A 13,565-nucleotide genomic window follows, 5' to 3' on the forward strand; every position below is an offset into this window, starting at 1 on the left:
GAGCAGCAGTCCTGGAGGAGGTGGTTGTGGGTTGGTTGTGGGTCACCTGGAGGTCAGGCCCCCCCCAGATAGAGTACGATCAAGTCATAAACTATAGCAAATGTGTAGAATTGCAGGGAATTTGGTTAAAAACTCAAAATGTTTCTCTCAGCCTCACGGCAAAATGTGTACAAAATCATGAGATTAGCTTTAAAACGGTACATTTTTCTCTACCTCATGGCAAAATGTGTAGAATTGCAGAAAATGAGCTAAATGTGTAAAATAGCATGAAATTATCTATAAAACTGCACATTTGCCCTGGAGGTACACTGGGGTCCGATATTATTGACACCTTTGATAAAGATGAGAAAAAATGACTGTAAAATATATTATTCAAATACTGAACTATATTGTATGACATTTTGGGGGGGGGGGGGGGGGTATATTATTTTCACCACCACTGATGGTCATGTCATCTGACTAAAGCACCGCTTCTAATCCAAGTGACAATGCTGTTTAGCAAACTCCAGGTGTTTTCCTTTTTTGGATGACATGAAAATAGAGCTCTTTGGCCAGGCACACCAGTGGTGGGCTTGGTGTTGAAATGAGGATGCATGAGCAGAAAATAACCCCATACCTACTGTAATATATGGTGGTGGGTCTTTGATGTTATGGCTCTATTTTGATGTTTGATGTTATGGCCCAAGGACCAGTGGAAGTAGTCCATAAGCGCAGACGAAGGGTATCAATAATCTGGAAGCATTCTGTATGGAGGAATGGTCTATAGCCTTGTTCACATTGGCAGTTTGAAGTGACTACATTTTTTTCCCCCTGCGTATCTGATTTGAATCTGATCTTTTACCTACATTCTGACAGCCAAAAAGCACATCGAATCAGATATTTCAAGCCATACAAATCTGATTCCTGGCCATGCGACTTGTGCCTGAACAGTCCAATCTAATTTATTTGCCCTCGAGTGGTTTTTAAGACTTATTTGGCATATCTTGTTGCTTGCTAGCTACTCTGCTGACAGTTTTGACAAGATTATGTGGTAGCTAACTAGCTTGTTCATCGTTTACAAACAAATGAGTGAATATGCTAGAAAGCTAAATGGCTTCCCAGCAGGCTAGTTGACTGCTGTGACTAGCCAAAAAGGACTCATTTTGAAAGTTGGATCTTTAAAAGCGTTCATAGCAGGCATTGTTGTCACCTTAGCTTGCTACATAACTTCTGAGTGATAGGAAGCAGGTGCACCACCACCAATCAGCCTACACAACTGTGCACACACCCGCCGTTGCTATGACAACTAGCGTAGCCATGTCAGGAAATGACTGATTTGAGCGTCAAGGCATTCAGCGTGAACAACGCTTTACATCCTTCTCAATGTGTTCTCCAACTCAAAAAACATTAGGAAAAGGCTCACTGCCATTATCCTCATAAGGTGAGGTATTGAAAACAGTGTCAATAATTTGGAACCCTACCCTTTTTGAGAATTGTATTTATTACTTGTTAAACAAAATCGATTTCTCAGAGCAATTGTATTATTATAATTCCCTCTTTTTGGAGCATACAAAGTTCAGTATTTTAAGGGTTTATTTTATACAGTCATTTTTGTTCAATGTTATTATTAAGGGTGTCAATCATTTCGGACCCCACTGTAGATGCCCCGGGGCCCCAGATGTGGTAGTCCAGCCCTGCTTACAGCTTTGCCAATTGTGGACAGTGTCATTAGTGTACAATATAGTGTTGAGCATTGACCGTACCTAATTTAACCACCCGTTTTCCCCCAATAACTCTCTTAGGTGAAGGACATCTCACTGGAGGCCACAGGAGCTTTGTGAAACCAACGGGACACAAAACATGGAGAGATGACCAACCCATAGCTATAGATGAGGGGAGTGGAACCTCAAACCAGCATGTTATCCTGATAGAGGTTTGTGTAACATGACAGTACATCAAATGTGTCCCGTTTATTTCAGAAAGACTCCCTTCAGCTATACACTTACTTACATGGACATCCTTATTTATCTGCCATAGGGGAGCTTGTGCGACTTCTCTATGACATTGTTATCCAATTCAACTCATGTACCAATAATAACCTCCTCTCTTCTTGTGTCAGTCTGCAGATGCAGAGGCTTCTAGTCCTGGAGGATCGTCTCTGGTCAAACAGGAGAGGACTGAAGGAGAGGAGGACCCACGACACAGCAGAGACATCCAGATTGGAGCGGTTGGAGTGGCACCCCCTGTAGCGGCACCCCCTGTAGCCACGGAGGACTTTGCCTCCGCGGCCCATCCTAGGGCCCAATGCAGCATCACGGAGGTCAGTGGAACGCCGAATGCCGTCCTGAAGTCAGAGAAAGACACAGAGACTTTAGCTGTAACACAAAGGTTCTTACACACAGGACCTGACCAAATGTCAGACCCAGAGAGACTGGTGTTGGGACCACTGGGCTGTCCTCCTGCTCCTGGCTCAGAGTATTTACTTTACGGTAACCCGAGCCTGAGGACGGTTCATTCTCATGGGGACTCAGGTGACGTGTTGGAGACTGGCAATGATCCGTCTTGTTCTTACACAACAGAGATGGACCCTGTCAATATGCCCTTGGGTTTAGAGACACAGACTGATCTGTCTAGAGGGGACTGGAACCAGTACAGTAGTAGCGTATACTCTGAAGTGTGCCTAGATAAGAAAGGGGAGGTTATAGTCATAGATGAGAGGACTGTGAAGGGCGAAGCTCCTCTCACATGGAATGTAGATGAGACTCACTTAGTAGTAGGACACTCACAAGGCAGAGATTTCTTAGATTACAGAGAAAGCTTAGAGACTAATCCAAATGTTGCTTCCCATTCCCCTTTACACACGCTCAGGGATCTCAACCCAGTGTCCACGTCGATGGGGCCTTCCGATTCACAGAGCCGGGACTGTTTCGATCAGGTATTGAACTCAAAGGATCAAAGGGCCAAGGCTCGGGGAGGGGGAGCAACATCAGGCAATAGTAAAGAGAAGCGGTTCTGTAATGAAGGCTTCAATTGCCCCCAGAAGGTAGAGATCCATCAGAGGGTCCACATAGGGGTGAAACCCTTCAGCTGTACCCAGTGTCATATGCACTTTGCTGAGGCTGGCAACCTGAAGAGGCACCAGAGGGTCCACACAGGGGAGAAACCCTTCAGCTGTGTCCAGTGTCACATGCACTTCGCCCGGACGGGTGACCTGAAGAGGCACCAGAGGGTCCACACAGGGGAGAAACCCTTCAGCTGTACCCAGTGTCACATGCGCTTCGCCCAGGCTGGCAACCTGAAGATGCACCTGAAGGTCCACACGGGAGAAAGGCCATTTGCCTGTCCTCACTGCGGGAAGAGGTTCTCAGAGAGGAGATGCCTCAGGATACACCAGCAGAAAAAACATTCCATTTTATAATAAAGAAACCATTCCACTCAATAGCTTCTGACACTTAGATCTAACCCTGCATTAAAGACAAAGATTAATTTACATTGTAGTCAGCAGATGCATTTGAAGTAACGAATGTAACAGATTTCAGTGTTGAATATTCCTGTGTAAATATTGCATCCAGACATTGTGTGATACAATGCATTCAGGAAGTATTTTTCAACATTTTGTTACTTTACATCCTTATTCTAATATTGATTTTATATATTTTCTTCATCAACCTACAGACAATACCCCATAATGACAAATCAAAAAGTTCTTTTTTTCTTTTTGCAAATTTATAAAAAAATAACTGAAGTTTGACGTTTACGTAAGTATTCAGACCCTTTACTCAGCACTTTGTTGAAGCACCTTTGGCCTAAATTACATCATTGAGTCTTCTTGGGTATGACGCTACAAGTTTGGCATACCTGTATTTGGGGAGATTCTCCCATTCTTCTCTGCAGATCATCTCAAGCTCTGTCAGGTTGGATGGGGAGTGTCGCGGCACAGCTATTTTCAGGTCTCTCCAGAGATGTTCGATCGGGTTCAAGTTCGGGCTCTGGCTGGGCTACTCAAGGACATTCAGAGACTTGCCCCGAAGTCACTCTTGGCTGTGTGCTTACGGTCATTGACCCGTTGGAAGGTGAACCTTCACCCCAGTCTGAGGTCCTGAGTGCTCTGGAGCAGGTTTTCATCAAGAATCTCTCTGTACTTTGCTCCGTTCATCTGTCCCTCGATCCTGACTAGTCTCCCAGTCCCTGACGCTGAAAAACATATGCTGCCACCACCGTGCTTCACCGTAGGGATGGTGCCAGGTTTCCTCAAGACGTGATGCTTGGCATTCAGGCCGAAGAGTTCAATCTTGGTTTTGTCAGACCAGTGAATCTTGTTTCTCATGGTCTGAGAGTTTTTCGGTGCCTTTTGGCAAACTCAAAGTGGGCTGTCGTGCCTTTTACTGAGGATTGGCTTCAGTCAGGCCACTACCCTAAAAGCCTGATTGGTGGAGTGCTGCAGGTTGTCCTTCTGGAACATTCTCCCATCTCCACAGAGGAACTCTGAAGCTCTGTCAGAGTGACCATCAATTTTATTTTTGGTCACCGTCCTGGCCAGTTTCGCTGGGCGGCCAGCTCTAGGAAGAGTCTTGGATGTTCCAAACTTCCTCCATTTAAGAATGATGGAGGCCACTGTGTTCTTGGGGACATGTCTCAGAGCTCTACGGACAATTCCTTCGACCTCATGGCTTGGTTTTTGCTCTAACATGCACTGTCGACTGTGGGACCTTTTATATAGACAGGTGTGTGCCTTTCCAAATCATGTCCAATCAATTGAATTTACCACAGATTAACTCCAAGATGTAGAAATGATGATCAATGGAAACAGGATGCACCTGAGCTCAATTTCGAGTCTCATAGCAAAGGGTCTGAATTTGCAAACATTTCTAAAAACCTGTTTTCGCTTTGTCATTATGGGGTATTATATGTCAATTGATGAGGAAAAATAATTATTTAATCCATTTTAAAATAAGGCTACAACATAACATAAATAAAGGTAAAATGTAAAAAATAAAAATCTCTATTTAAAAAATTTTGTGGTCCTGTGTAGCTCAGTTGGTAGAGCATGGCGCTTGTAACGCCAGGGTAGTGGGTTCGATCCCCGGGACCACCCATACGTAGAATGTATGCACACATGACTGTAAGTCGCTTTGGATAAAAGCGTCTGCTAAATGGCATATATTATTATTATTATTATTATTATTACATAACAAAATGTGGATAAAGTGGTCTCAATAGTTTCCAAATGCACTGTTTTATAAGCATTATATACAATGAACAAAAAACATAAATGTGAAGTGTTGGTCCCATGTTTCATGAGCTGAAATAAAAGATCACAGAACTTTACCATATGCACAAAACGGTTATTTCTCTCAAATGATGTGCACTAATTTGTTTACATTCCTGTTAATGAGTTTCTCCTCTGACAAGATAGTCCATCCACCTGACAGGTGTGGCATTTCAAGAAACTGATTAAACAGCATGATCATTACACAGGTGCACCTTGTACTGGGGACAATAAAAGGCCACTCTAAAATGTGCAGTTTTGTCACACAAGTTTTTCTATTTCCCTATTTCTCACCAATTTCAATGTTGTCTCATCGCTGAAACTCCCCAACGGGCTCGGAAGGCGAAGGTGGAGTTATGCGTCCTCCGAAACATGCCCCGCCTTTGAGGGAGCGTGCAATTGGCATGCTGACTGCAGGAATGTCCACCTGAGCTGTTACCAGAGAATTGAATGTTCACTTCTCTACCATAAGCCGCCTCAGCGGTTTGCTGATGTCAACGTTGTGAACAGAATGCTCCATGGTGGCGGTGGGCTGATGATATGGGCAAGCATAAGCTACAGACAACGAACACAAATGCATTTTATTCGTAGCTATTTGAATACAGAGATAGCATGACTAGATCCTGAGGCCCATTGTCTTGCCATTCATCTGCAGCCATCGTCTCATGTTTCAGCATGATAATGCACTGCCCCATGTCACAAGCATCTATACACAATTCCTGGAAGCTGAACATTTCCCAATTCTTCCATGGCCTGCATACTCAGAAATGTCAGCCAATGAGCATGTTTGGGATGTTCTGGATCGACGTGTATGACAGTGTTCCAGTTCCTGACAATATCCAGCAACATCGCACAGCCATTGAAGAGGAGAGGGACAACATTCAACGGGACACAATTAACAGCCCGATCAACGCTTTGCGAAGGAGGTGTGTCGCGCTGCATTAGGCGAATGGTGGTCACACTAGATGCTGACTGGTTTTCTGATCCACGCTCCTGCTTTTTTTGAAGATATCTGTGACCAACAGATGAATATCTGTGTTGTCAGTCATGTGAAATCCATAGATTAGGGCCTAATGAATTTATTTCATTTGACTGATTTCCTTACAGTGGCAAGAAAAAGTATGCGAACCCTTTGGAATTACCTTGATTTCTGCATAAATTGGTCATAAAATTTGAGTCACAACAATAGACAAACACAGTCTGTTTAAACTAATAACACACAAACACTTATACTTTTTCATGTCTTTTTTGAGCACACCATGTAGACATTCACAGTGCAGGGTGGAAAAAGTATGTGAACCCTTGGATTTATTTACTGGTTGACCCTCCTTTGGCAGCAATAACCTCAACCAAACATTTTCTGTAGTTGCGGATCAGGAGGAATTTTGGACCATTCTTTTTTGCAAAAAATTGTTTCAGTTCAGCAATATTCTTGGGATGTCTGGTGTTAACTGCCCTCCTGATGTCATGCCACAGCATCTCAATTGGATCTGAATCTGACTGGGCCACTCCAGAAGGCGTATTTTCTTCTGTTGAAGCCATTTTGTTGTTGATTTAGTTTTGGGTTGTTGTCCTGTTGCATCACCCAACTTCTGTTGAGCTTCAATTGGCAGACAGCCTTACATTCTCCTGCAAAATCTCTTGATAAACTTGGGAATTCATATTTTCCTTCTGATAGCAAGCTGTCCAAGTACTGAGGCAGCAAAGCAGCCCCAAACCATGATGCTTCCTCCACCATACTTTACAGTTGGAATAAGTTTTTGATGTTGGTGTGCTGTACCTTTTTTTTCCTCCACACTTCGTGTTTTGTGTTCCTTGCAAAGAACCCAAATGTAGTTTCATCTGTCCACAGAATATTTTGCCAGTACCGCTGTGGAACATCCAGGTGCACTTTTGCAAACTTCAGAGGTGCAGCAATGTTTTTTTTGGACAGCAGCGGCTTCTTCCGTGGTGTCCTCCCATGAACGCAATTCTTGTTTAGTGTTTTACGTATCGTAGACTAGTCAGCAGAGATGTTAACATGTTCCAGAGATTTTTGGAAGACTTTAGCTGACACTCTAGGATTATTCTTAACCTCATTGAGCATTCTACGCGGTGCTCTTGCAGTATTCTTTCCCATAAGGCCACTCCTAGAGAGAGTAGCAACATTGCTGAACTTTCCCCATTTAAAAACAATTTGTCTTACTGTGGACTGATGAACATCAAGGCTTTTAGAGATACTTTTGTAACCCTTTCCAGCTTCATGCTAGTTAACAATTCTTAATCTTAGGTCTTGTGAGATCTCTTTTGTTCGAGGCATGGTTCAGATCAGGCAATGCTTCTTGTGAATAGCAACCTCAAATTTTGTGAGTATTTTTTTATAGGGCAAGGGAGCTCTAAACAACATCTCCAATCTCGTCTCATTGTTTGGACTCTAGGTTAGCTGACTCCTGACTCCAATTAGCTTTTGGAGAAGTCATTAGCATAGGGGTTCACATACTTTTCTCAAACTACACTGTAAATGTGTAAATTATGTATTCAATATAGACAAAAAAGGATGTGTGTGTGTTATTAGATTAAGCACAGTATCTTTGTCTATTGTTGTGATTTACATTTTATGACCAATTTATGCAGAAATCCAGGTAATTCTAAAGGGTTCACATACTTTTTCTTGCCACTGTATATGAACTGCTGCATGTTGCATTCATATTTTTGTTCAGTGTATATAATCCGAAAATGTCTGTTACATATTGTGTTTGTACTGTGTAGGCTATATGTTCACATTCCTATTTCATTCAATTACTTTATTTCTTTCCCAAGACACTTTTAATGAGAAAATGAATGCAGTTGATCAAATTCTTGCAGATTTTTTGTTGATGTGTGTGATTTTCATATGGTGTATGTCGTGGACTTATTGTCATCAAAAGGAGAGACTTTTACATTTCTTCAAAACAAGTCAACTTTGTTATTTACTTACTGCAGTAATGGAGCTTCTCAACGAGCCCCCGTGATTCGTTGAGAGCCCAACCAGCAGGACAAAGCCACAGCGTTTTATAGCGAAGTCCATCCTCCTGGATGTTCATGACAAATCACAGATGTATAGAATGGGTCACAAGGTTAGGATTCGTATGAAAGATACTAATAATTAACAGCAAACAGTATCTGCTGTAAAGACTGATCTCATTGTGTAGAAACCAGAGTCTGGACCCCAGCTCCATACTGGAGCCATCTCCCCCTGGTACCCCAGTACAGAAACATTAACTCATGCTCTGGAATGCAGTATCCCCCAAAAACATTGGAAATCATCTGTCAGTGTTCAATCTCCCAGAGGCCCATCAGTAGAACACACACAGATGAACGTGTTCTAAGAACCCCCTATTCTGTTGCATAAAACAACCATTTGATGCATTAACAGTATTTAAACAATCTTGCCATATGTATTTAAAACTTGTTTAATAAACACAAAATGGGACTTTTAATTCTCAACACTTTAATTGATTCTCTTTAGTATACATCACATCTGATCTCACCATATTCTGCATAAACCCAACAGTGCTTTATAACCAATATACCCACACAAACACCTACTGAATGTCAAAATAGGTTAGTTAGTTTTTTCTGACTTTTGACTTATCATAGCTGACTCATATTTAACCACAACATCATATGTATGTCCACCATGATGGGTTTAACAACAATGAAGTCATTCTGTAACTACAGTATAGGACTCAAACATATTGGGGATGGGTAAACACTCCATGTTGAAAGTGTGTTTATTTGTGTGTATGTACCTGAGGAAGTGTATGTCTGTAATCTGTATCACCTCTCTTCCAGGAGGAGGAGGGTCCAGAGGTGCTGCTGGTGAAGGATGAGGGTCTGGGGAACCCTGAGGGGGAGGACAACCAGACTACACCACCTCCTGAACCCACAGAGGAACCAGCTGAGCAGCACAGGACCACACACAGTCTCACTGAGGTGAGCCCCATGTGAACTACTGTCTGTATGGTATTAGGTCAGGGCCCATATCCTCAAAGCAGCAGAGTAGGAGTGCAGATCTAGAATCAGATTAACCTTTTCGATCATACTGAATAAGACTACATAGACAGGTGGGGACCTGATCCTCGATCAGCAATTATATTCTGAGACTGTGGATACGGGCCCAGGTCTTGATTAATTTTATCTTAAGTGTGGGACCATTCCTTTCAATTATCAACCAATTAAAGAGTGTAATAGCATTACATTTACGCTACATAGCAATCCCTCATTGGCCATGTCTTGATCCAACATTCTCTCACTCTGTATCTTTTACAGTCAGTAGACATGGAGGATGGGAAGCCTGATCTGCTGCTGGTCAAAGAAGAGACAATAGAAGATGAACCAGAGAGCATTGACCTGCTGAGTGGACTAAAGATGGGGGAGCAAGGTAAGGGAGAAATACATGTAGCCTACATACAGTAATACATCTTCAATGGGAATAGTGATACTCCTGGCTTGTTTTTGCTTCATTCTCAAAATAAAATCAAAATAAGTTATGTTTACCTTCAGAAGTTTCAAGTTTTATTTGTCGCATGCACAACAAGTACAGTGAAATTCTTAACTTGCAAGCCCAACCCAGAAGTACAGTATTAAATATCAAATAGTATAACTAATAAAACATATATTGAAAAGGAGAAATAAGAGAGGAAGCTATATACAGGGTCAGAGCCAGTACCAAATGTACAATGTGCACCGATACTGGAGTGTTTGAGGTAGATACAGTGCCTTCGGTAGGTATTCACACCAGTGGCGGTCGGTCGGTGCCATTTAAGATGAGGGAGGATTTATTTTATTTTCATGATCATGGCCTTTTCTATTACAGCATATTGTATGACTGTCATTCGTATTTTATTCATCCAGCCCAATGTAACATCGACAGGTTTAGGATACTACACGATACTCAAATTTTCCCTATACTCATCATGAGGTTGCTACAAAAGGTCAAGAGAGAAATGAGAGTAATCCAGACAGTTGACACATTCAATACCGCTTGCACACTCTTGCCTGCATCTAGCTGATCTAGGGTGTAGTCATTAGTCCAACAGTTGCAAATGAGAGTATTGGACAAATGTAGTTATGTTTATCCCCGTTTCGTTCCGTTTGCTTCCGTTTAAGAAATGTTTTTCAACAGAATCAGCAGAATGAATACACTCCTGATCACCACAAACACAGTTCACTTTCATAGCAGCCACATACAAAAATAATGATCATTTGCTCATTGTATAATTCGTTCTCACATCTATGCGCTCTCCTCCTGGACAAAAAAAAACTTTCCAAGCCAAACCTTCATTCCATAACTGCTAACCGCTACACACAGCCTACACCGTTGTCACCTAACGTCATAGTCAGCATATATAGCTACTAGCATGAATAAATCAGCAACAAACGTTAGTTTTCAGCAAGCGGTTTAGTATTTACACCGGCGGTAATAAATTAATAAAACCAAAAGCTTACCTTGATTTGGAAGTGCTCCAGTGTTAGATGTGCTATGTTAGCTAGTTGGCTCTCTCTCTCTGTTTGAGTTGCTAGCTAGACAAGTGAAAGTGAAAGTAAAAAAAAATATATATACACCGTTCAAAAGTTTGGGGTCACTTAGAAATGTCCTTGTTTTTGAAAGAAGAGCAATTTTTTTTGTCTATTAAATAAAATGACATACATTTTTATCAGAAATACAGTGTAGACATTGTTAATGTTGTAAATTACTATTGTTGCTGAAAACGGCTGATTTAAAAAAAAAAGGAATATCTACAGTTAAAGGGAAGTTTACATACACTTAGGTTGGAGTCATTAAAACTTGTTTTTCAACCACTCCACAAATGTCTTGTTAACAAACTATAGTTTTGGCAAGTCGGTTAGTACATCTCCTTTGTGCATGACACAAGTAATTTTTTCAACAACTGTTTACAGACAGATTATTTCACTTATAATTCACTGTATCACAATTCCAGTGGGTCAGATGTTTACATACACTAAGTTGACTGTGCCTTTAAACAGCTTGGAAAATTCCAGAAAATGATGTCATGGCTTTAGAAGCTTCTGACAAGCTAATTGACATAATTTGAGTCAATTGGAGGTGTACCTGTGGAAGTATTTCAAGGCCAATTTCCAAATGCCTGAAGGTACCACGTTCATCTGTACAAACAATAGTACGCAAGTATAAACATCATGGGACCACGCAGCCGTCATACTGCTCAGGAAGGAGAGCTGTCATACCGCTCAGGAAGTAGACTGGTTTTGTCTCCTAGAGATTTGCGAAAAGTGCAAATCAATCCCAGAACAACAGCAAAGGACCTTGTGAAGATGTTGGAGGAAACAGGTACAAGAGTATCTATATCCACAGTAAAATGAGTCCTATATCGACATAACCTGAAAGGCCGCTCAGCAAGGAAGAAGCCACTGCTCCAAAACCGCCATAAAAAAGCCAGACTATGGTTTGAAACTGCACAAAGATCGTACTTTTTGGAGAAATGTCCTCTGGTCTGATAAAACACAAATAGAACTGTTTGGCCATAATTACCATTGTTATGTTTGGAGGAAAAAGGGGGAGCCTTGCAAGCCAAAGAACACCATTCCAACCGTGAAGCACGGGGATGGCAGCATGATGTTGTGTGGGGGTGCTTTGCTGCAGGAGGGATTGGTGCACTTCACAAAATAGATGGTATCATGTGGATATATTGAAGCAACATCTCAAGACATCAGTCAGGCAGGAAGTTAAAGCTTGGTCGCAAATGGGTCTTCCAAATGGACAATGACTCCAAGCATACTTCCAAAGTTGTGGCAAAATGGCTTAAGGACAACAAAGTCAAGGTATTGGAGTGGCCATCACAAAGCCCTGACCCCTCAATCCTATAGAAAATTTGTGAGCAGAACTGAAAAGGCGTCTGCGAGCAAGGAGGCCTACAAACCTGACTCAGTTACACCAGCTCTGTCAGGAGGAATGGGCCAAAATTCACCCAACTTATTGTGGGAAGATTGTAGAAGGCTACCCAAAACATTTGACCCAAGTTAAACAATTTAAAGGCAATGCTACCAAATACTAATTGAGTGTATATAAACTTCTGACTCACTGGGAATGTGATGAAAGAAATCAAATCTGAAATAAATCATTCTCTCTACTATTATTCTGACATTTCACATTTTTAAAATAAAGTAGTGATCCTAACTGACCTAAGACAGGGAATTGTTACTTGGATTAAATGTCAGGAATTGTGAAAAACGGAGTTCCGACTGTACATAGGCATACAGAGGCCCATTATCAGCAACCATCAGTCCTGTGTTCCAATGGCACGTTGTGTTAGCTAATCCAAGTTTATCATTATAAAAGGCTAATTGATCATTAGAAACCCCTTTTGTAATTATGTTAGCACAGCTGAAAAGGGTTTAACACTATTTCTTATCAATTCAATGTTATTTTAATGGACAAAAAAAAATTGCTTTTCTTTCAAAAACAAGGACATTTCTAAGTGACTCCAAAGTTCTGAACGTTAGTGTACATACCCCAACCAGAAGCCATGGATTACAGACAACATTTGCACTGAGCTACAGGGTAGAGCTGCGGACTAACCCGGAAGCTTATAAGAAATCCCGCTATGCCTTCTGACGAACCATCAAACAGGCAAAGCGTCAATACAGGACTAAGATCGAATCGTACTACTCCGGCTCCGACGCTGGTCGGATGTGGCAGGTCTTGCAAACTATTACAGCCTACAAAGGGAAGCACAGCCGAGAGCTGCCCAGTTACACAAGCCTGCCAGTCTAGCTAAGTAACTTCTATGCTCGCTTCGAGGCAAGTAACACTGAAACATGCATGAGAGCATCAGATGTTCCGGAAGACTGTGTGATCACGCTCTCCGCAGCCGATGTGAGTAATACCTTTAAACAGGTCAATATACACAAGGCTGCGGGGCCAGACGGATTACCAGGACCTTACTCCGAGCATGTGCTGACCCACTGGCAAGTGTCTTCACTGGCATTTTCAACCTCTCCCTATCTGAGTCTGTATTACCAACATGTTTCAAGCAGACCACCATAGTCCCTGTGCCCGAGAACACTAAGGTAACCTGTTTAAATGACTACCGACCCTTAGTACTTACGTCTGTAGCCATGAAATGCTTTGAAATTCTGGTCATGACTTACATCAACACCATTATCCCAGAAATCCTAGACCCACCCAATTTGCATACCACCCCAACAGATCCATAGATGCTGCAATCTCTATTGCACTCCATGCTGCCCTTTCCCACCTGGACAAAAGGAACACCTATGTGAGAATGCTATTCATTGACTACAGCTCAGAATTCAA

At 41.9% G+C, this 13,565-nt stretch overlaps 1 protein-coding gene across 5 annotated transcripts in view; it reads left to right on the forward strand.

Annotated features, from left to right (window-relative positions):
• Positions 1-13,565, forward strand: part of LOC124001614 (gastrula zinc finger protein 5-1-like) — a 532,153-nt gene that overhangs the window by 64,320 nt on the left and 454,268 nt on the right. For 2 of the 5 annotated variants that reach the window (XM_046308562.1, XM_046308561.1), the window contains exons 2-5: positions 1,782-1,912; positions 2,099-2,299; positions 9,062-9,202; positions 9,539-9,650. In XM_046308562.1, coding sequence (XP_046164518.1) covers positions 1,782-1,912; positions 2,099-2,299; positions 9,062-9,202; positions 9,539-9,650 — 585 coding nt within the window. Of the gene's footprint in view, positions 1-1,781; positions 1,913-2,098; positions 3,770-9,061; positions 9,203-9,538; positions 9,651-13,565 lie in introns of those variants that run through there. The other 3 variants (XM_046308563.1, XM_046308559.1, XM_046308560.1) reach the window with 3 other exon arrangements.

Source organism: Oncorhynchus gorbuscha, linkage group LG17 (genome assembly GCF_021184085.1).
Source record: "Oncorhynchus gorbuscha isolate QuinsamMale2020 ecotype Even-year linkage group LG17, OgorEven_v1.0, whole genome shotgun sequence".
Taxonomy (NCBI): domain Eukaryota; kingdom Metazoa; phylum Chordata; class Actinopteri; order Salmoniformes; family Salmonidae; genus Oncorhynchus; species Oncorhynchus gorbuscha.